Source organism: Juglans microcarpa x Juglans regia, chromosome 1D (assembly GCF_004785595.1).
Source record: "Juglans microcarpa x Juglans regia isolate MS1-56 chromosome 1D, Jm3101_v1.0, whole genome shotgun sequence".
Lineage (NCBI taxonomy): Eukaryota > Viridiplantae > Streptophyta > Magnoliopsida > Fagales > Juglandaceae > Juglans > Juglans microcarpa x Juglans regia.
Window position 1 is genome coordinate 2698519 of NC_054594.1, and position 24884 is coordinate 2723402.

The 24884-nt window shown below is 30.7% G+C and overlaps 2 protein-coding genes across 2 annotated transcripts; one reads left to right on the forward strand and one right to left on the reverse strand.

Annotated features, from left to right (window-relative positions):
* Window positions 1-9743: 9743 nt before the first annotated feature.
* On the reverse strand, window positions 9744-11056 carry LOC121256336 (dof zinc finger protein DOF3.4-like). The gene has a single exon (XM_041157106.1). The coding sequence runs from the start codon at window positions 10720-10722 to the stop codon at window positions 9994-9996; it is 729 nt and encodes a 242-aa protein (XP_041013040.1). The 5' UTR covers window positions 10723-11056; the 3' UTR covers window positions 9744-9993.
* A 3997-nt stretch (window positions 11057-15053) lies between these two features.
* Window positions 15054-15893, forward strand: LOC121235763. The gene has a single exon (XM_041132161.1). The coding sequence runs from the start codon at window positions 15054-15056 to the stop codon at window positions 15891-15893; it is 840 nt and encodes a 279-aa protein (XP_040988095.1).
* The last annotated feature ends 8991 nt before the right edge of the window (window positions 15894-24884 follow it).

Genomic DNA, 24884 nt, shown 5'->3' on the forward strand with positions numbered 1-24884 from the left:
ATATAGAGATGCTTCATGCAAACAATCTTCTAAGCCGCTGTCTCTCTGTAGGAAACCACGTATAGTTGCTGCCTCACGAAATGTTGAAGCCACAACACCATCAACTGTCCTAAGATCTTCAAATGACAAATGTCCTCTTACATGATTTAACAATATCCATATATAATACCTCTCACCTTTAAATGGATTTGTTGTAACAATTCGACCTATAACAGTTTTATTTTTCCGACAAGTCCAATCTTTGTATTGTTGGTTCCAAACATAGAATTCTGGAAATTCTTTGTACAACAATATCCTGGCATTCTCATCCACTCGGTTTAATGCAAAAAATTATGTTAACAACGATTTTGCAGACCGATCAGAGTTAAGAACATTGATTAAGTCTTCATTTGCTCGAAAAGTTACTTTGTGTTAATCCTCAAGATGTAAATGTAAGCTATACACTGCTGAATACATTTCATTAACAATGAAGCCATATATTCTCCACATAACTTCAGGCGGAGCAATCCATCGGGCTAATTGGAATTGTTGGATTTCATCAATTTGTTGATTGTTTTGTTCAGAAATCAAATTGAAAGCAACACGATCATGCCCCTTGTAAATGTATTTATATAGATATTTGACTGCTTTTACCGTAAAACAAATCTCGATGTTAATGTGACAGTCAAATGTTGCAAGCAAATACGGATTATATGAAACGACCAAACGATTATCCAAATTATGACATCTCACATTGACAGTTATTCTATTGTCAGTACGCATATATATTGGGAAGCAGTCATTTCCAACAGTTGTACGTGATACAAAATTTTTTGGATAATGGTTTTTGCAATAACCATTTTTTCATGCAAACATTTGTTGGATTCAACACCCCACATGGTTCATGCATCATATGCTTGACAACAGCGTTATGTAAGTACAAATTCGTATTTTTATCAGGTATTTCTACTGATACAAACTTATCAAAAGATTCAGGTGCATAGAGTTTCCAATCCCTCTCTAATATAATTAAAAAATGAGCATGTGGAAGTCCTCTTTTTTGGTCCTCAATAACATAAACATATGCTGAGACTTTTTCAAATATCTTCCGTTTGAATAATCGATCCTTTAATTCTTCTAATTTTTCACGAAAGACCCAAGCAACCAAATCAGGCCGATTTTGACTCTCCTCATGGAGGCGTAATTCATTTGAAATTTCTTGCTAGTTTGGATTGCATGTCATTGTTAAAAAAATGTCTGGTTTACCATAACACTGAACTAAATCCATTGCTTCCATATATCTTTTTCACATGTCTCTTGGACCTCCAATAAACGACGAAGGCAGAATGATTTGTTTTCCAACATTCGAAGCATTAGTTTTCCCAAGCGTAATGGTATCAACAACACATTGGTATAACTCAGATCGAATGTGTTGTTGTTTGGTACGAAAATAATCTAATCTCGATCTTAACATACATATCAACAACAAATTGTTACAATAGACGACCAGACAACAATAAAATTGATCTGACATTCTCTCTGATTTGTAATTTGTAGGAATAATATTCACGGCACGAAACAATGGAATCCTTCATTTTTCTGTTTAATGCTATAAAAGTTAAAGAAGAATGAAATATTACAAAATTGAATGTCTACAAACTAAGTATAAAATGGGAAGATTAAGATTACACTCTCACATCGTTGTTCTCTTTTAAGTAACTCTTCTGTTGATATTGATTGGTGAGGATCTATTGATTCGGTTGTTTCATCACGTATTAATATGCTTCATCTATTGACGATTCGAATGCCTTGATGCCAACCATTATCTCCAAAAGAAAACAACAGCGGATACTGAAGTGGATCATAGCAGCCAAAATAACACTGAATTATATGACTTCCATCAGAATGACTGAAGACACAAATGTCCTATCCTCCTAACTGATCTGCATCTTCAATTTCAATCCATATTGTTGCAACTTGTGAAGATGTCGGGGCATTGAATATACGTTGATCTAGGCCAGCATCTGATCTTATATGGATTACTTGATTTTTCAAATTTGGTAAATCACTAAAAGACCTGAATAACACAGAGTATGGATTGATGCGAAGAATATCGATGAGTTGAGTTATAATTGATGAATTCATTCTGCCTGAATTAGAAATGCGATTTTTCAATTCATGCTCAGTATCATAGAAATACAATTGGAGATAAAAAAAGACGGCCATTTAAAGGCACTAAATCATTGATATAGTGATAGATCTGTCCCTGAGTTCGGAATGTATAAATCTCTCTATTTCGTCTGTAAAGATCTCTATTGAATCTAACTCCAAAAAACGTAAACGCAAACTTATTATCATAAGTCTGAACATAGGTCTTAAAATACGCGACTTCATCTGTGTCGGAGGTAAAATGATCATAAAGCTTATTAGGGACATCATTTGTGGCCAAAGAAATTGTCCCATCAGCATAACAAAATCCGTTTGTTTCATGATAGAATCACTTTGCTTTACAATGTCTGCAACAAGCCACATATGGCAAAGAATATGCTTCAGATGGTACGACTTGTAATAATTATCTAAGTCCAACAGAGTGGCGATGCCCCCCACCTATTGAGTTAAAAAATGAACAGAAGACAATAGACGTAAACTCATCGAATTCTTTGAATAATTTGACTAAGGACACTATTGCGAGAGTAGCAACAATTGACAATAGAATCAAAAGAACGAATAATATAATTATACTTGTTTCTTACCCCTACAGGGTGGCGGTATACTTGTTTCAAAGGTTGAATCTTGCTGAACAACACATAGAACTTATTTGAGTAGAATGTTCTCAAATTTCAATGAAAAATAATATAAGGTTGCTTGAATAAGAAAGATAAAAAAATATTTTCAAGAAAACATGTTGAATTAAAAGCTGATTAGAGACGGTTGTTTCGTCTATGCATGTGTTTCTCGATTTACATGTCAGGAAATCCATAGAATCACTCGAACAATCAAAACGATTCGTCACATTGTTTAATGATGAAGTTGTCTCTGAATCAACCACACAGACATTAACACCAGGAGGAACACATACTTCATAAGATGAATCCAATTTATCGATGTCAACATTAACGCGGAAAATTCGTTGTCTCTTTGACACTTTTTGTAGAACAGTGAAGTCCTGAATGATGTTTATACGTTGGACATCATCATTTGAAGGTTCATCAATTGACGTAGTGATTTGATCATCCTCAAATGAAGCTGAATCTTTTAACTGGATGGAATTGCTTCTAGACACTTTTTTTTAACATATATTTCTCTCTGTTTTCTACAGACTTCTTCATTTTTCTCTTCTGGTAAATCTTTATACGAGATTTTCTTTACTGGTTGTTTTCCATGATCTTCAAAAAATAGTTTTCAAGCTTAACTTTTACAAAATTAATATTACTATTTAAAAATAAATGCTACATAACTTATTAACACAATCTTACCACGTTTCGTTATGTTAGTGAAGCAAACAATTCTTCCAAACGTTGGATACTGTTCCACACAACCAAGACTAAATGAATAATTAATAACTACTTAATGCGAAATGCATGCCTCCATTGTGCATTTTAAATGCTATAAACAATTAATTTGCTATTAGTAAGTACCCACTAAAAATTACAAGCAGGGTCCAGCAAAAAAAGAAATATATATTATATAAAAATGAATATGTCTTTTGCAAATATTTTGGAACGATGCAAAAAAATTTAAACCATTTTTAAAACTTGTTTCTTATATTTTATTCAAAACTTTCTCATTAATCCCAAACTCAATGAGGACACGAGAATTATTTTTATACTTCTCCTGTTTTGTCACAATAATATATTATATAAACTTCAAATTTTTAATAATATTTTATATTATTATTGGCTCTTTAATTTCAATTTTTTTTATTCTTATGATGGTCTTCATTATTTTATTTTACTATTGCAAAAGTTATTTTATATTTTGCGTTAAGGTGTTTCACAATAATATATTACATAAACTTCAATTTTTTAATAATATTTTATATTATTATTGGCTCTTTAATTTCAATTTTTTTAATTATTATGATGGTCTTTATTATTTTATTTTACTATTGCAAAAGTTGTTGTGTATTTTGTGTTAAGATGTTTTCTTATATATTATTTTTATTTTTCGGATTGGGCCTTTTCTATCACAATAATATATTAGATAAACTTTAATTTTCTAATAATATTTTATATTATTATTGGCTCTTTAATTTAAATTTATTATTATTATTATTAGGAGCGTTTTCATTATTTTATTTTACTATTGTAAAAATTGTTGTGTATTTTGTATTAAGGTGTTTTCTTCAGATTAGGCCTTGTGTGTCACAATAATATATTAGATAAACTTCAATTTTTAACAATATTTTATATTATTATTGTCTCTTTAATTTCAATTTGTTTTATTATTATTATGATTGTATTCATTATTTTATTTTACTACTGCAAAAGTTGTTGTGTATTTTGTGTTAATGTGTTTTTTTATTATTATTTTTGTTTTTTAGATTGGGCCTCCTGTGTCACAATAATATATGATATAAACTTCAATTTTCTAATAATATTTCATTATTTTTTTTTACTATTGTAAAATAGTAAAATAACGTGAATAACATTTTAAATAACAGGAATAACATTTAAATAGAGTAATGAATAACTATTTAACATTTTAAATAGTTAGGTTGAAAATTATTTCTAACACTTATGTATTTTTTAGATCTAAAGCAGAAAAAAAAAGCCCAAATTCTCACATCTAAAACTCAGTATAAATTATTTCTAACACTTATTGTTGGCATTGTTTTTTAAGTGGATGGTTGTTTTATCTTATTTTAAGTAATTATGTTCTAATATTTTTCAACACTATTCTTTTTCTTTGAGTTTGGGCTTTTTATAGTAGTTTTATAGTGATCTATTTCGGTTGGGCTTTGTGTGTGTGAAATAACATGAATAATATTTTAAATAGCAAATAATAACATTTAAATAGAGTAATGAATAACTATTTAACATTTTAAATAGTTAGGTTGGAAATTATTTCTAACACTAATGTATTTTTCAGATCTAAAGCTAAAAAAAAAAAAAAAAAAACTCAAATTCTCACATCTAAAACTCAGTGAAAATTATTTCTAACACTTATTGTTGGCATTTTTTTTTAAGTGGATGTTTGTTTTATCTTATTTTAAGTAATTATGTTTTAATTTTTTTCATCTCTATTCTTTTTCTTTGAGTTTAGACTTTTTATAGTGGTTTATTTCGGTTGGGCTTTGTGTGTGTGACTTCGGGCCCAACCCGTATGAGATAAAATGGGAGCTCAGCCCTTCAGAAACGGCGCCGTTTTGGCACCGCTAAAATGAAACCCTAAGGGTTTCATTTTTTGTCTTCCCCATTCTATTGCGCCGCACGAACCGTACCCCCCTCTCCCATTTCTTCTTCTTCTTTCTTCTTTCTTCTTCTTCTTCTTCTTCTTCTTGCTGAAACCCTAAGGGTTTTATATTTTTTTCTTTAGCTCTCTGATGCGCCGCATGAACCCTCACCTCCCTTCTCCCATCTCTTCTTCTTCTTCTTTCTTCTTCTTCTTCTTCTTCTTCTTGCTAAAACTTGCGCCGCCATACCCATCTCCCCGAACTCACCCAACCTCGTTTTCATGTCTCTCTATTTCTCCCACCACCACGTCCTTTCTTTGCTTTTCTTCAACTCTCTCGCCTCACTCTCTCGTCTCGCCTCACTCTCCCGTCTCTGCCGCCTCACTATCTTGTCTCTACCTCACTCTCTCGTATCTCGTCTCTCTTCCTTAGCCTTACTCTATCGTCCCTCAGCCCCACTCTCAGTCGCACACAACCTAGCCGCAACCTACCAATGATACCACGCACAGACCGTCGGCCTCACCTCACCCTCTGTCTTTGATTCCCCATGGTAAGTTTTTTTCGTGTTTTTAAAATTACTTTAAAATCTCAAATCTACTTGATGATATTATGTAATTGTTTAATTAGGATTTTTGAATCCGAAATTTAGGATTTTTGTGGTTGTGTTTGTGTTATTAGGGTTTTGTGTTTAGGCTTGTGTTGTTAAAATTACTTTGAAATCTCAAATCTCAAACGGAAAAAAAACCAACAAATCCGAATAACGTCCATTAATTTATCTACAGATTCACAATAGAAAAAACAATCTAAAGATCAAACAGAAAAAACTAAAAAAAAAAAAAAAATCTGGAGACAATATCTTCAAAGATATAAACATCTATTGAGGTTTATTCTTCTTTGTTTTTCTGTTTTTTTGTTTGTTGTGTCTTGGCTTTTATTCTTCTCAAATATGCGAAGAGTCTTGGGTGCTCATGTCTAAGGCATTCTATATATATAATTGTTTGCATGGGACAACACTTGCACATGCACCATTTTAGGTTAATAAAAGTGTTGTCTCATATTGGTAACGAAAAAAAATAAAGGAAGTCAAAAAATGTTTTTTTTTTTATTTTATTTAAATGTTATTGATGTTTCTTTTTTCGTTGATTTATTACTGATTGTTTAGTGGTTTTTAATGTTTATTGTTGATTTTGATCATCTTGTGTTCTTATAGATGCATTTTCTCTGTCTCTATCTAACTGACAAACTACTACTTTAAGAAAAGACATCTATAACAACACAAGATTCTTTTAAATACTTCTCTCATATCTGGCAACAAAAAATAACTCACAAGATAATACTAACAAGATCTGAAAACATACCACTAAAAATAACTCACAGATAATACTAAGCAATAATCAATGAACCAAAAAAAAAAAAAAAAAAAGTAAGTCTGAAAGCACTATACTAATCAACCATCAGAAAATATCACACTAAACAATCATGCATTCATAGTGGTTAAACAACAGAAAGTTACAGCTTTTTAAATCTCCGGCTAAGAACACTTTAGAAGAAATGGAAAAGAAGCTAGAAAGAAATCACCTGTAAAAACCAGCAATAAACATAAAAAACCAGTAAAATGAAAAAATAGAAGAGAATAGAAGAGTTTTGCCAAAGATGAACACCCAAACAGTAAAAGAAAAAAATGGAAGAGAAGATGAGCTTTGCCAAAGATGAACACCGAACACTTTAATCAATTATTCACCTATGACAATTTGCTTGATCATTAGCAAAGACCAGAATTTGTTTAGTTGGAAGTGAGGCTGCATAGATGTGGTTTGGTTTGGTTAGGTTTGGCCTCTCAAAACACATTATGTTTATAAAGTACAATGTCCCCTCTCCTCCCAAGCGATCACTGCAAAACCAACTAAGCCAAACACGAGAAAAGAAAAACTCCCAGAAAAAAAAACTCGTCAAATATGCATGCATGTGTTTTTTTGTGTTCAATGAGGGGTACAATTTTTTTTTTTTGTATAGTTTTTTTTTTTTTTTTTATCCACTTAGATGTATTCTCCTTAAAAAAAAATTTGACATGAATTTTTTCTTTTTTTTTAGAAAGTGCAATAACAGAAAGATGTAAACTAATATTGGAGCACTGCCCTGACAACCGCATGCATGCACTGATTTTCTGTGCTTTTACATTTTTTTTAATGTTTTAATCTTTTTTTATTTTCTGTGTTTTTTATTCCTTCTTCTTCAGTGAGCACATTTTTTATTCCGTGAGTTTTGTTTTTAATCAGGTACAATTGCCTATATACATGCACTGATTCAACCTGCAGAGCAAAAAAAGTAGACAGAAAACATAAAAATGTTGTATGACACATCTGGCAAAATATAAAAGATAAAAATAATAAACCGAAAGAAAAAGTATACAACGAAAAAGCATAAAAGTGGAAACTGACATAACTTAAAAGGAGAAAAATAATAAACCCAAAATAACCTAATACTCAATGGATAAAGATGTTAAAAACTGCAAAACTGACTAAATGATAAGAAAAAGTAGACGTACAACCTGACTGACTAAAAGCTTCTGAATCATACAACTTGCAGAGCAGAAAAAGTATATAGCGAAAAAGCATGAAAGTGGTGGAACATAACTGTCAAAACTTAAAGGAGAAAAATAATAAATCGAAAATAACTTAATACTCAATGGATAAAGACGTGAAAAACTGAAAACTGACTAAAATAACTGCTGTCGTGATGACTTAACGATGATTTAACAAAGAACTAACGGAAAATAAGAATTTCCGTTTGATGGCGTTAAATAGCCACTTATATAATAAAAAGATATATATATGTATGTATCCTCGTTAAATGCGAGTTAGCATAATCTTTTTATTTTCTATGTCTAATGCACATTCAGCATAATTAACCACAAACAAACTAAAAATATGTAAGTACAAATTATCAAATGACCAGTTGAGAAAATGTGACATGCATTTTATCCACTCGTGCGTGGCTTACAAAATTAGAACTTATGTGATTGACAAAACCAATTTACAAAATAAAAATATCTTGATTGATGCAATATATATCATTTTTAGCGGTTAACTAGGTTGGACATTAAGAAAGACAAAGGCTCTAATAGGCCCCACAAAACACATGAGAGAATAACGTATACTTCCAAAATTTTAGAAAAAACTCTATAAAATTCAAAAAAAGTGGGAAGATCTCTTGTGAATTATTAATGAGCATTTCTCAACACCAGAGGTAATTTTTAAATACATGGATATATGTAATATATAGTTAGTTTTTCATACTTATGCTGCGATCAGAAGTTAAAAAACTAAAATTAAAATATAAAAAAAAATTATTATATATATATATATATGCATCACTAACGTGATACCATCAATTTGGTTTAAACATTTTTCATAGCAAATTTGTAATCTAATATCTTTAATATTTTTCTTACGTACTATTAATTCTTGTAGTGTCTTTTGACTAATATCCATAATATTATATCTTTAAAATCATGTAAAAATGAAGTTAGTCTACATACAATCATTGTCTCCGCTTATACAAGTTTATACAATTATGTTTAAAAAAATTTTAAAATCACAATAATATATGTTTTAAAATAATTTTTTTTTTTTTTTATTCAAGTCATCAATAAAATTGCACACATAGTCATCTACTCAAGATTGCAAGTAAAATTTCTTTAAACCTAAAACAAGGCTTTGAAAGCAAATTAATGCATGGACTGCATTTAATGCATATTTTCGAAGGTTTTGGGACCTTGGCTGTGAAAAGAGTACTTCGAAAGGGATAATGTGGGTTGAATAGTGAATATATGTAGAGTTGGACCCAAGTGGCAGCAAATGCAGCCCGTTTAATCAATTGAGATTTTTTTTTTTTTTTTTTTTTGGGTGTGTCACAGTAATTAATTAGATGACTCAACTCGGAGAGACACAGAAAATTTGGAATCGAGATCAGCTGTAAAGCACAAAGCCGGAGTACTTGGGTCAAAAAGTCAAATGCTTTGAATGTTTTTGGATGTGCATGTGGACGGACTAGTACTTGAAACTGCATCTTGTCTGTCATTCACAACAAGAACAAAAACGGGGGGACTATATACTATATCGTATATACCTTTGACAAACGAAAAAGCTCTCAGCTTTAAATTTCACACCCCAAGAAAACATTCCCAGTTGATTGGTAACTCAAATGATCAATTGGATAAAAACAGATCTATATATATCCTCCACATTTTCTTAATCTTCATATAGGAAGTAATCCTTGCCATAATTTTTTTAGTGCTGGTTCTTGAAGATTTTCGTGAAGAGTGTGAGAGTTTTTAAGGTGGCAAGCTCCAATATCAAGAGTAGTGTGCTAAATTGAAGAAACTAATAGCTATATGGCACATCAGCAACTATCAGAATTACATGCAGGCATAGACACTAGCTTGAAAAAAAGTAAAAAGAATACACAGCACAGTAAAAAAGAAAAAAAAAAAACTAGTCTAATTCATTTTTTTGTCTAAGTTTCATGCCACAGTTTACTCTCTCAACACTAACGAGCAAAACCCTAAACCACAGTTTCCATGCATAGAAGACAAGAACAAAAAATAGACAAAGAGGAGTTCATTTGAGACCATTTCCTGGGGTTGAGATTGCCAAATCCGGCCAAGAAAAGCAATGATGATCTCCTCCGACAAACCCGGATTCGCCACTCTCGAACTGCCACGTGTTCCCCATTCCCGTTGCACCACCATTACCACCGACTACAAAGCCCGAACCACCACCATCTCCGACGCCGGGAAAAGGCCACATACCTCTGTTGAGCCCAAATCCCATTTCCTCAAACCCGGGACCTACACCGAGCCCAAACCCACCAAGCGCCAAAAACCCCGGCCCCTGAGTGTTCAGCAGAGAAGTGAAACTCCCACAAACGCTCACATTTCCCTTCCCGTCTGCCCCACCGCCGTTAATACCAGCCCCAAAATGTACGGAAGATCCATGATTGTGCGTGAAAGGTACCAGAACAGGGTTGGCCGGCAAAAGGTCGACGTGAGAAGTAGCGGTAGAAGATACGGCGCCACTGGTGGCGATGGCGGTGCGAGAACGCTTGGCGTTCTTGCGAGAACCGCCACCAACGGGGATGTCTCGGAGCGTCCCGCCGTGAGTCCAGTAGCGGCGGCAGGACTTGCAGAAGTGACGGGGCTGCGAGAAGTTGTAGTTGTTGTAGTAGCAAAACTTGGTGTTGGTGGAGTCGCATCGCGGGCACGGAAGCTGCTCTTGTTCGGGTGGTGGGGCTCCAGTGTTGTGGGTAGGCTTTGTTGGCCTGCGGTGCTCGTTGGAGTCCGAAGGCATCGGTTTTCTGAGTGTTAGAGTTACTCTTGTCTTCAATTGATTTTGAGATTATGAGATGAGAACGTTGAAGAAAAGGAAGAAGATGAGGAAGAGTTTGATGGTTTTAATTGATCCTTGAGGCTTGGGTAGTGGGGGGAGGGGGGTGGTTTTATGGAGAGAGAGAGAGAGAGAGAGAGAGAGAGTATATGTTGGTGCTGCTGCAAACAGGGACAGAATCTGAGGCATATATGATCCAGAGCGCGAATAGCTTTTACAGTCATGTTTTGTTAAGCACGACAATTCAGTCGGCTCCAGAAGGCGTTCTGTTTTGGGTCGGCTATACAGAGCTAGCTAGCAGATCAGCGGCGGCTCCATTATTAATAAGTAAAATTCATTCTTTCTTGGTAAGAAAGTATGCATGCACCATAAAGTCGAGCTTTTTAACTCTTCTATTTACGCCTAAGCCCATTTCCAACGACAAGTAAATTCAGCAACTGTTGTACTAGATACGGTACTGTTCCTTTTCTTCTTTTTTTTTTTTTGGTTGTGTTCTTTTATAAGCAGGACCTGTGGCATTCAGATATCTATGTAAGAAGAGAGAGAGGGGAAAAAAACAGAGACACAGAAACAGAGAAACGAAGAAGAATCCTTAATCAGCTGTCGGTTGAAGTTCCTATAGCTTTGTTTCATTTGTATTTTGTTTGGTACCTGCGAATCACTTTGTGGCTTGACCATATATATGTCCTTTGTGTTTTTTTTTTGTTTCTCTCTAAATTTATTTGTTTACTTTTTTTGGGTAGATGGAACTTGTTGCGTTTTTCTATTTCTGCGGGCTATGTGCAGCACACACTGTACTTGGGGATTTGATGTTTATAGCTAGGCCATAGACTTATGTGGTCTTGTACGCAATTTTCCTCCATGCAAAGAAATTTCCAACTTCCTCGAAGAAAATGTCATCATACAATACAAGAGCAATTATAATTTGAGTACCATCCATCATTTGGCTGGAATTTTTTAATCCTTAGGTCTTATTTAAATAGTAAAATTGTTTATCTTATTTTATTTTATTATTATAAATTTTTTAAATTTTTATATAAAATATGATAAATAATTTAATTTTTTAAAAATTTAAAATAATAATAATATTAAAAAAATAATATTATAATAATATTTCATTCAACTTTTAACTTTCATCTAAAACTATCTCATCTTATTTCACTATTTAAATCGCACATAAATATGACAAATTCAAGGATCAATAACTGGTATTACGCCCTCGCAATAACATGGAGTAAAATAATGTAGTATATAACACTTTATTAAAGATTGTATTAATGTGCATGACTAATATAGTTTGAGTTAAGAGTTCGACATGAGATTCCAATAAAGGAATTGATATCTTATAAAGTTTTTCTTTGAATTTTATAATCTAAAGTAAATAGAGATAGGTATATAAACTAAATCATTTAACATTTGTATGCAATAATCAAAATTCACTCATATGATTATAAATATTATAAAACTCGCCTTATATATTTATCTTTTTCTTATTCAAAAAAAAAATGTAAACACTAACAAATAATTAAAACAAAAGGTTCAAAATTCTTACGCAGTGAAATCAAGGTAATCATGCAAAATAGCACACAAGATTTGGATCTAATTCTAAATTAAATTAAACTCATTAAACATCAAACCGGCCAAGAACCATTAATTTATGTCCTATGATTAATATATATATATATATATATATATATATATATATATATATATATAACACCTCTAACTAGTCATGTAATGGTAACAAAAACAAGATATAAACCAAGTTCTAATCAAACGAACAAATTAATACTTTTTTAGAAAAAATCATGCACACTACACTGGTATATGACTCATGGATTGTACAATACATATAAAGAAGAATAATTCTATTTATCATCCTCATACACCACATATTTTATTTATTTTAATTTCACTTTTAAAAAAAATAAATATATGGTATATGGATAATCAGTAAAACAACCTAATTAATTTAATAAGAATAAAATAAAATAAATATTAATAATAAAAATAATAAATATTTTTATTTAAAATCAGTGACGTGGAATGATGAGCAGTATTTTATTTTTATAATATTTTATATAATTAAATTTTAAAATGAAAATATTTATGTAAAATAATTTTTAAAAAATAATAAAAATGGTAGAACGTCTGTTATTTTATAATTGATGGATGGGATGTTAAAAGAGAAAAGAACAAAAAAAAATAAAATAAATGAATGGAGATATAAGGAGGGTTAAACCTCGTGAAAGAGGTTGAAGGGAAGTGAAAGGGATTGATGGAGTGGGAAGGTGGGAGAGGTGGGGCCAGAACCGACAGAATGATGAATGTCGGGCAGCGTGGGGTGCAATTATTGGGTTTCACCTCTGATTTCGGACGCGTCATGTCCGCATCAGATTCCTCCTCCGTACTCCTATCTCTCACCGCATTTCACGCTTCACTGTACCCATTACCAAACCCAGAGCCAAACCCAAATTGCACTTTTCCTTGTATGGCCACGCACCCACTCTCATTCGTATGCCTGCCCTTCCATTTTTCTCTTTTAAATTCCCCATCATCATTTTAGACTGTTATCGTTCTACCAGTAAATGTACCACACACACTAGACATTAAGGTCCCGTTTGTATCGTTTTATTTTATTATTATAATTTTTTTAAAATTATTATATAAAATATAATAAATAATTTAATTTTTTTAAATATAAAATTAATAATATTATTAAAAATTAATATTTTAATAATATTTTATTCTACTCATTTAAAATCATTTCATCTCAACTCTCAATTCAAACAGAATCTAAATATTCATAAATTACAAATATTAGATAAATGCTACGTGTAAGACTTATACACACGTGTTTATTTAATCAACATGTGATTTATTAATTTTGTCATTTTATTTAAATATGCACATTTAAACACTAAAATATAATAATAAAAATGACAAATCATATGTTTATGAAGTCAACGTGTGTAATGTAAAATTTCTATGTATAATTTCTCTAAATATTATTCCTCCATGTCGAATTATAATAAAAAATTAAAATTATATTTTATTATAAATTAAATATTATCATGTTGGCCGGGGTGTTTTTCACCCCCACATATATATATATATATATATATATATATATATATATATATATATATATATATATATATACCTGTGAGTGAAGACTAATTGGATTGATATGATAACATAAAATATGTTCTAGTAGTTATGTAAATGACCTACTCTAATATAGGGTTATCATCTTTGACTCTTTTTCCTCCTTTTACTTTCTTTTGTCTTAAATAATAAAACCAAAAACATATCGTGACAATGTCTTTACACAAATTAATTCATCCAACTAAAAAATTAAAGCCTATGAAGATACATAACTATAGTACATAATACAATAATCTTAGTTGCTCACTTGATTGATCGTCTACATTTATTTACTCTTCTACTATAGCATCGAAACTTTGTTGTCTCAAGAGTATAACCTACCTATGCCAAATCAATACCTTTTATGAAAAGATCATATAGAAATTAAAGATATTCAATACGAAATAAATAGATACATATAAATTTTATTTACAATCTTAAGTACTTTATAAATAATATAATTTTTTTTTCTTCACAAAAAGGATTGGAGAGGGCGACTAGTGATGGCTTCCTTATAGGACGTGACCATAGTTGCACCCAACTAGTTGGGGAGCCAAACAAGAGGGGCCTAAACGTTGAGAATTGCAAACACTTCCTACAAGTCGGACTTGAGGCACCATAGCCTGACCCCAGCCCGATGAGAGCATCAATTGTCCATGAGCCAATGAATCATCAATAATCGTTAGCGCTTTCCGTTGCGGGATTCGACCCCTAGATCTATTTAGATTGAGAAGTGATCTCAACTCATCTTATCATTACAATTGTATCAAATTTTCACACAAAATATAATAAACAATTTAATTTTTTAAAATTTAAAATAATAATAATATTAAAAAAGAATATTCTAACAATATTTTATTCAACTTATTTAAAACTATCTCTTCTAATTTTATCTCAAATTATTATTTAAACGACAACCTAATATCCATTTTCAAACTCATGAACCACTAAGCCACCACCTGAGTGGTTAAATAATATAAAACTTGCTTTATATATCTATTTATTTTTCATTTAAAAATAATTATTAAAATAAAAAAAATGTGAAGAGAGAGAGAGAGAGAGAGAGAGAGATGGTCATCTCGGTCTTAAGAAATGTATAAAGTAAGTCTAATTGTTGTCCTATTTGTGAAAGGGAACCCAAGACATTTATGCATGCTGTGTGGAGTTGCCTAACAGCCTCAGATGTTTGGGCTGAAAAAGACAGTTCAGTGAACAAATGGTGTAGTTCAGATGAGGTTTTTGTAGATTGGTGGGTGAAACTGAATGTTTTTCTCAAAGAAGAAGAGTTGGAGGTGGTAGCATGTATTATGAGAAAGATATGGATGAGGAGAAATTCTTTCCTTTTTGAAAAGAATTTTGAACACCTGAAGAAGCTTGTTACCGCTACAACCCAGGGTCTAAAGGAGTTCAAAGCTGCCCAAGAAACTGTTTTATTACTGCAACAAAAAACTCAATTGCAAAGGAAGGTGGATAGAAGTATGATTAAATGGGAAAAATCAAAGGAAAGGGAAGTGAAAGCAAACTGGGATGCTGCTGTGGATGTCAAAATTAAAAAAGTGGCAATTGGAGTGGTTGTCAGGGACTTAAATGGAGAGGTACTTGCCTGTCTCTGTTCTTGCTTTATTAATAATAGTATCCCGAGTGTGGCTGAAGCTGTGGGGACCGTGGGGTTAAGGAGGGCTGCTCTGTTGTGTACTGAATTGGGGTTATCAAACGTGATCTTTGAAGGAGATTCTAAGTTGGTTGTAAATGTTACAATTAGTGGGGAGGAGATAGGGGCTGAATATGGGAGTATCTTAGAGGATGTTAGAAGAGTAATGTATGGGAGATTGAATTGGAGTATATGGTTTATATATAGAGAAGCAAACTGTATAGCACACAAACTAGCAAAGTTAGCTTTTAATTTTTCTGATGAGAGGGTTTGGATGGAGGATAGCCCAATAGAAATTAAAAATGATGTACTCGAGGAGAAGTATTGTAATGACTGATTTTTGTTTTCAACGAAGGAAGTATGTGATTCTGATTTCAAAAAATAAAAAAGGAAAAAAAAAATGTATAAAGTAGTTAGAGTCGGTGGACAAGATGAAGCTGTAGTGAAAATCGATAGAGATGTAAATATATAAATAGAGGCTGAATGCTACTTTTTATTTTATATATATTTTTATTTTCAGTTGCACGATAACGTACATATTGATGTGATTTATTTTAAATAATAGGTAAAAACAATTACTTAGACAGTTAAATTATATTATGGAGAAATTTTATTTATAGATTTGAATAGGAGATTGCGTATGTAGTTTTTATTGATGAATATAGATAAAAAAGAAAAAATTTATTATTTTAAAAAGACTATTATTATAATTTTAAATTTGTTTTAAACATAACTTTATGATGTTGCATAAATAATTCCTAAATAAAAATTATATATACACTAACTCATAAATACTGTAGCTATGTACCACTATCATCCACATTCCACATAAAGTCATAAATCTTCTCTATCCACTACACACTGTGTCGTACATGTAGACACGCCGTATGGACATACCTATCATTATCTACATAAAAAAAAATTCTTCTTATCAATTATTATTTATTATCTTATATTCCATATTCTATAAAATATATATATATAGTTTATGAAAAATATCTCATATCTTATATTAAAAAAATATTATAAATATAAACTATAAAAATATATAGTAATTGATGCATCTCCCCCACAAAGTCATATATCTTGACTACTCTCCACTCTCTGCTTATTCGGTCGCCCATCATCACCACTGACACTACCTCCTTTCTACGCTTCCACTCTTCAAGCTTTGAATTAATATCTCTCTCTCGCTTCTTTTTGTCTTCTTATATATGTTGGGGACATCATTCCTCCAACTTTGTTTGGTGTGCTTTGATTTGTGATCATTTGCTATAATCTACTTATCCGAAGACACGATGTCTTGGAATTGCACGGGAAAACAGCTAGCAGCTTGAGGGAGAGAGAGAAAAGAATAATTTGGTAACATGATTTAATTTATGTGATGAGATGAAATAATTTTAAATTAATTGAATAATATATTATTAGAATATTATTTTTTAATATTATTATTATTTTAAAATTTAAAAAAATTAAATTTTTTATTATATTAAAAATTTAAAAAAATTAAAACAATGAAATGAGATAAAACAATCTTTGAATCTAAAAAGGATTTAAGAGTTTGCTAAAATAAATAAGAATATCCTTAATTCGACTCTTTAGGCTATATTTGGAGTATTCACTATTATTGATCATAAACAGTTAACTATTTATTTACTACTTTCTACTCACTACCATATATTAATTTTTTATTATTATTTATAGATCATTTGAGATTTCTTTAATACCAAACGTAGCCTTAAACTTTTCTCTCCCTCTCTCTAAACTGCAGGTAATTTTTTTTCCAAAAACTTGACCAAATATATATATGATGGGGTTCTAGCTAGCTAGCTCACCTTCCCCTTCCCCTCAGCTCCCATTTCATACGGCTTTTTTTTTTTTTTTTTTTTTTTGTGGAAATGCTAGCTAGCTCAGTACTAGCAACAGCAACTAATTTGATTTTATGCACGTGCTAATTAGCAGAACACAATTCTTTTTTATTCCTCCAACGGTTTGTATTGAGAAGTAATTTTATTATAATTTAATTTTTTTAAAATTTTTACATAAAATATAATAAATATTTTAAATTTTTAAATAATAACAATATTAAAAAGTAATATTTTATTCAATACATATAACATCATATCATCATCCCCTAGTACAAACGTGACATGTTTCAGATGCATGTGTACGAGAGATAAATGCTCTCCTTACGAAGTATTAAATATTCGACAGCAGCATAATTAATTTATTACATTAATTGTTTTGTCGTCATCGTCTAGCACTGCTATCATGCATTATCCTTATTATATGGTGATCTTAATTATTAATATTAGCACCATGCATGCATCCACCCACAGTATCCTACAAAAAAAGTTCGAATTAAGTGTACGGACAGTTCACTCTCTCTGCCTGTTTAACATATTCTAAATTATCGTTACCATTCATTGAATTATAAGTACGTATGTGCATATACATAGAGTAATTTTACATCGTAAACTATGAATACGAAAATGTCACATAATCGATTTGAAAAAAAAATAGAATTTACTTTTAAAAAATTAATTTTTTTTATGTAAATCTTATATTTTATTAATTTTTTTAAAATAATTACGCGATAATTATATAATTTTTTATTGTAAATATTTTTTTTCTTATAATATATTATATTATACATATATATATATATATATATATATGTATAAGTGTGGTGTGGTGGTAATATTTAAGACCACAGATTGATGGTACAAAAGATCAGATGCGATATTGTAATCCCAGCCATCGATTCACTTAGCTGTTGCAAGTACTTCATGACGCAGCTCAATTAGAATGATAATAAGTATTAATGAGTCTTGCATAACTATAAACTAAAGGTACTAATGCATGCATGCATTTATTAGTCTTTTAAATATACAGTACTCACAACCATAGCTAGCTAGTGCTTTAGGATTCTTCCAATACGGTATCATTACAGGTCATGTTTGGATAATAAAATGGTCTCATCTCATTTTATCTTATCTCGTCTTATTTTATTTTAATATTTAAATACTACTTAAACATAAATACTTTTTAAATTCAAATCTTATATTTTTTATCTAATCATTATAACTTTTTAAAACTTCTAAATAAAACTTTAAAAATAATTCAATATTTTCAAATTTCAAAACAAAAATTATATTATATCAATATTTAAACTTTATAATATTTTTTAAACTTGTTTTGATCTCTACTTTCTTAAAACTCTACAAAACACTTTAACTCGAATCATTTCATTATTACTTACAATATATTTTATTACTATTCATAAGTTTATCATTTCATCTTGATGCGGAACTGATCTTAATTCTTTTAATGCATTTTTTTTTTTTTAAGGTAAGTTAATGTGTATGGGGGTAGCTGCATGCATGCTCTTCTGGCTTATAATCATTAATTTCATGCAATTGATTGTCTCGTGCATTTCAAATTTCACGACTTCTTTTGACCCCCTGTTTTTAGCCATTATAATTTTAGCTAGGAAGGAAATGATGTTATTGATCAATCCAATTATATCATATTTTTTATTTTGTTAAAGGCTTTATATGCGCCATCTTTTTTATAAATAAGGAACCTCTTTATTTTAATTAAAATATAGAGCAATATTTTGATCCATTCACTTATGAAAATATTCTTTAAAAACAATAATGACCAAAATATCATATACAATTTACCTTAAAAATAATGATATATTTCCTTTCAACTAATCTTTGGAATAGCCCTTGTTGCATGGATTTTGTTGCTTTCAAGAGCTAAAAGAAGCATAAATAATTAAAGAGAAATGATAGTTGCAGACGTGAATATTCAAGTACTGTATAATCATTTTGAAAAAATTGAAAAAATAAAAATTAATTTTTTAATAGTAGACCCTACTCTTTTTTAAAGTGACTACACGATGCTTACGTACTCTACGACTATATATAACATTATTTATAATTAAAACATGTTTTAATGTGGCAAAACTATTTGTGTTAAAAAAGCACTAAATGAATTATTACATATGAAAAAGTAGGCAAGCAAGAAATATTTTTTTATTACAATATATGAACTCGCAACAAATGATGTTAACACTAATCTCGATTCTTGGCATCCTTCATGTTGCCAGAAATAGTTTTTCCGGTAAGGTAAGCACGTGGGAAAAACTTTTGATATGACAAGAAAAATAAGAATTTCTTGGCAAGTGATCTTGTCAAAAATAATTATTTATGGTGATATTATTAGCCGATAAATATCATTTTCGAAGGATTATGTATGTTGCAAGTAATTAATTCTTGCGATATTAACACGTGTAAAATAACTATTTCCTGCCAAATATTTAGCAAGAAATACTTTTTTGGTAAGGTATGAATGCAGGAAAAACTTTTGATATGCAAAAAATAAAGAAAAAAAAAAAAGAATTTCTTGTGATATGTTTTTGTCAAAAATAGTTATTTATGGTGATATTATTAGCCCGTAAATAGCATTTTCGAAAGAATTATGTATGTCGCAAGTATGTAATTCTTGCGATATTAACTTGCGGAAAATAACTATTTTCTGCCAAATGTTTAGTAAGAAATATATTTTTAGTAAGGTAAGCACACAGGAAAAACTTGTTATCAATGAACATTTTGCTGGGTAGAAAACATTTCTTGCCATATTTATTGCATAAAATAAGCATTTTCGATGACATCATTCACCACAATAAACTTTACCCATGTTGACCAAGCTACACTCATGTATGACATATATCCCACGAAAACTTTATAATTTCAACTATTGTCATATGTCATAAATAATAGTATTTTGGACAATAATTAAATTCTTGGCTACTAGTAGTATCTATTGCCAGTTATTTCTAGAGAGTCTCCTACGAGTTGAAATGACAGGAAAAAGTCATTTTTGACAATAATGCTGAATATTTTGGACAAAGACTCTCTCAGGAAAAATGTATTTTTGTTGTAGCGACATGATTCTCTAGCTTTTCCATTCGCATTAAATTAATTTTTTGTGTGATCATCGAAGACTTGCGTGTAATTTAATATTATATATGTGTTAAGGACGTGTTTCATACCACCAACCACATGGATGGCATCTGCAACAATGAATAAACGGCACTAGTCACCCTATATAAACTCGAATGCATAAGTCAGTAATAATATAATAACAAATATAAAAAGTAGATATCATGATTGGAGATGTTACCTCTACCGAGTTATTTATAGAAGGATGCGGCGTAGTGGCGAATAACTCTCATCGCCAATCTTTCGTGATACATCATTTAGACGGAGAGGATATCTCCTATTTTGCAGGAGTTATCTCATACAAGATATTCGTACTCTGCTTTAGGCCTCATTCCCCACTTGTCGGGATTATCTCACCCGTAATTGTGGTTGTGAATCCTTTACCTATAGGGCTCTTAGCCTCAAGCCATCTACAAGTCTTCTTAGGCTTCTAGATGGACTCGACATGGACTTGGCCTTAGACGGGTTCTTAGTCCAGGGTCTAAGGCTTTGTTTGATAACTAAAATCATCTCAACTCATCATTATAATTTTTTCCAATCTTAACATAAAATATAATAAACAATTAAATTTTTTCAAATCTTAAAATAATAATTATATTAAAAAATAATATTCTAACAATATTTTATCATCTCAACTCAACTCAATTCAATTCAACATCCAAATGCCGCCTAAATATCCCCTCCAATATGCATGCATGATGTCGATCGTTGGTTAATTGAGTTCTTAGAAAAACGTTAAAATGATTTTATTTGATTCGGGAAACTAACGCTGCAAGGACAGGAGTTTGTGTGCACGCTTGTGCTCGATCGCATGAGTTTGTATACAAATAATAGATATATAATAATTTTTTTATAATTATACTTTAAATAAGATGAATTTTTGTAAAATAATTTATAAAAATGATAGCACTTTAAATAAATATTTTAATTTAAAATATAATTATATAAAAGATTATAAAAAGAAATTGTGCTGATATCGTTATTTATAAATTAATATGGCAAATAATTATTTTTTTCACTTTTTCTTACTTTTCATAATAATGTTAAGTATAAGTTCTACATATATAATCTGTATAAATTTTTTTTGTAAAAATAGACTCCACTTAAAAAAATAAACTTTTTTACGATAAAATTCACTATTTTATAAAGAACTTATACATTGTATTTAAATGTTAAACTGAGTTGAGTTTAGATAATAAAATATTATTTTTTAATATTATTATTATTTTAAGATTTGAAAAAATTAAATTATTTATTATATTTTATATTAAAATTTAAAAAAATTTTAATAATAAATTAAGATGAATTAAAATGAGTTTAGATTCAAACTCACCAAATTTATGCATTTAAAATTTGTATACATCATTTCTCTCATTTTTAACTTGCCTGCTACTGTAGTAGTATTGAGCGGCTAGCCAGGCGTAGTACGTGCAGTGCTGCTTTTGTTTTCGTTTCATTTTTCTATGGCAGTTGAGTTTATTGGATCGTAATGTGTCCATTTAATTGTTTATAAAATATATACATCAGCCGATAGGCAGTATTTATTTTCACACTCCAACAGTTTTTTATTTTTTATTTTTTATTCTTTTGTTTTTACGTCAGACCCGTACCTTCAACCCCTCTCTCCTCCTCGACCTCTCTCCATTCTCAAACTCTCTTAGCCCCCCCCCCCCCCCCCCCCCCATCTCTCTCTCTCTCCCCTCAAGCTCTTCTTGGCTACTCTCCCCAAGTTCCCCTCGGCCTCTTTCTCTTCGACCTCTCTCTACTCGAGCTCTCCGTTAAAAGAATAGTAGCCACATAGGAGGTAGAGTATATGATAATGAATGGTGACCAATGAAAAAGACTTTTTTTATTTTTTAATTGAATAATGATAGGATTATTATTTTTTTATAATTATTTTAAAATTTATTTTATTTTATTTTTAATTTTTTTCTTAATGATTAAATAAGTGATTATTATTAAAATTATATACTTTTAATTTTTTATAATTAAAAATATTAAAAAAGTATTTTAAAAAATAATAATTTTAAATATATTATAAAATAATAAAAAAATGATAGAGGATAGCATTATCTTTTCCTGTTATATAATATAATTATTTGAGCAGAGAACAACTAGTAATAACAGTGTTTTCAATTGCGACGAAAAGTACTATATCTCGACACCCTTTTCCACGACAAGTTTTCTCACATGATTTAATTGCCTCGATTTTCTCGTTGAAAATAACTTCTATTTTAGACAAAATTTTCCACAGGCGTTTATGTGCATGCATGTATGCCTATTTGCAGCGAGTTTAGGTAGCGTGAATATTTAAGAAGTGTTGAGAATGTTTATAAATAGTAATAAAAAAATAATAAAAAAATAATAATAAAATAATAAATAATAAGTAAAAAGTAATGAATAATAAAAAATAAGTGAAAAATAATAATAAAATAAAGAATAATAGTGAAAATACTTGAAGTATTTTTAGTATCCAAACGATTTAGATGGTGAGAATACTTGAGAAATGTTGAGAATGTTTGTGAATAGTAATGAAAAAGTAATGAAAAAGTAAGAATAAAATATTGAATAGTAATAAAAAGTAAGTGAAAAGTAATAAATAGTAAAAAATTATGTAAAAAATAATAATAAAATAAAAAATAATAATGAGAGTATCTCAAACTACCCAAACACACCCTTAATCACACAAGTTCATAAAAGATTTTTATTACGTATAAATCAGCAGGCCAGTAATCATCACTTTTTTATGGCGCCCATATATAACAATTGAAAGAAAAAAAAAAACTAACAACACAATTTATTTAAATGTTTATTAATATAGTATGCTTACAGTTTGGTAAGTTAATAAATAAATTTGTAAATAATGTTTTTAATAAATAAATTAAACACACGTACGTACTAGCCAATGTTGGCCCATTAATTAGTAGCTGCAGGTGCATATCCTATAAACTTCCTTACCTTTTTTTTATCTACTTCTACTAGGGTTGGGCGGCGAGCTCCCACAACCCAGCCTGTTTGCCTAATCTGCTCGTCTCGCTAGGGGACTGGTGGGCCGCCCGTCCGCCTCGAGTGTGAGTGTGGCGAGTTCCTCAATCAGAAAGGCGTATACGAGTATGGGGTGGAACCTATCTGCCTTTATACTTAAAAAGATTCTAATCATGAATGAGAAGTACTACATTCATAAATAAATTATATAAAAATAAATTCATAAATTAACGTATATGATTACTTTTTTAACTTCTCATAAAAAATTAAAACTCATCCAAACTTACTGCATACATTCAAACACATATTAATGAGAGTCACAAAATATTACTATTTACATATCAACTCCGATCATATAAGATCATCTCAGCATTCAAATGCAACCTACTTCTTCTCTCTCCTCTCATTCCTCTCACTGTCCTCGACTCATCTCCTCTCTCTCGAGTCCCTTCATTTCCTCTTCTATTCTCTCCCTTCATTTCATGCCTTAGTGGCTTCATAATTTCACCATCCTCTCTTCTTTCTCATTTCTCTCCTCCTCCTCTCATTCTGGCTTCTCTCTTTGTTGTCTTGGGTAAGACCACAGCTTGGCTGTGGGTCTCCACGACCCAAGAACATGGTCATCGTTGTGGATCTGTATGTTAAAGACCCATGACTACGATTGTGGGTCTACGAGTTTTATGGCCCATGGTCGCGACTGTGGGCCCTTGAGTTTTATGCGTATAGATCTGTATTTTTTGTGCACAAATCTTCAGATCTATTCACAAATATGAAAATCTATGCGATTTTGTGCGATTTGTTGCGACTTTTTGTTGGATTTATGAGATTTTTCTAATATATATGCGACTTTTTTGGATTTTCTTGTAAAAAATGTATGGTCAAACAGACGGGGTGGCTAGATGGTGGCGACATTAATCCACCCATCTAACATGTGGATCATGCAGACGGTCAAAGATATGGATGGGGATGAGGTGCAGGGATATGGGTGGCTGCCTACCCATATAGGGCGAGTGGCACCCTAATTAACTTCTAGATGATATAATTTATGTAATTTAATTTCGAAAGGCATATTTCATATTTCATACATTAACATTGATATACATATATATATGATTGTCAGTGAGACTTCTTCTTATTCCTTCTCTATATATAATAATTAATCCAAAGCCCCATAAGCTATTTGTATCTCATGTAAAGACATGTACATCGATCTTCAAGCTAGCAGTACTACCTATTTAATTGACTTAAAATTAGCTGGAATATCAACCACCTGCCTCAACTAACTCAAATCTACACCGCATGCACATTCGTGACAGTTGGAGATATCCCTT

Bases quoted from the DNA above. Each gene is read 5' to 3' on its own strand.
- LOC121256336 (XM_041157106.1), bottom strand. From the start codon at position 10,722: ATGCCTTCGGACTCCAACGAGCACCGCAGGCCAACAAAGCCTACCCAC.
- LOC121235763 (XM_041132161.1), top strand. From the start codon at position 15,054: ATGCATGCTGTGTGGAGTTGCCTAACAGCCTCAGATGTTTGGGCTGAA.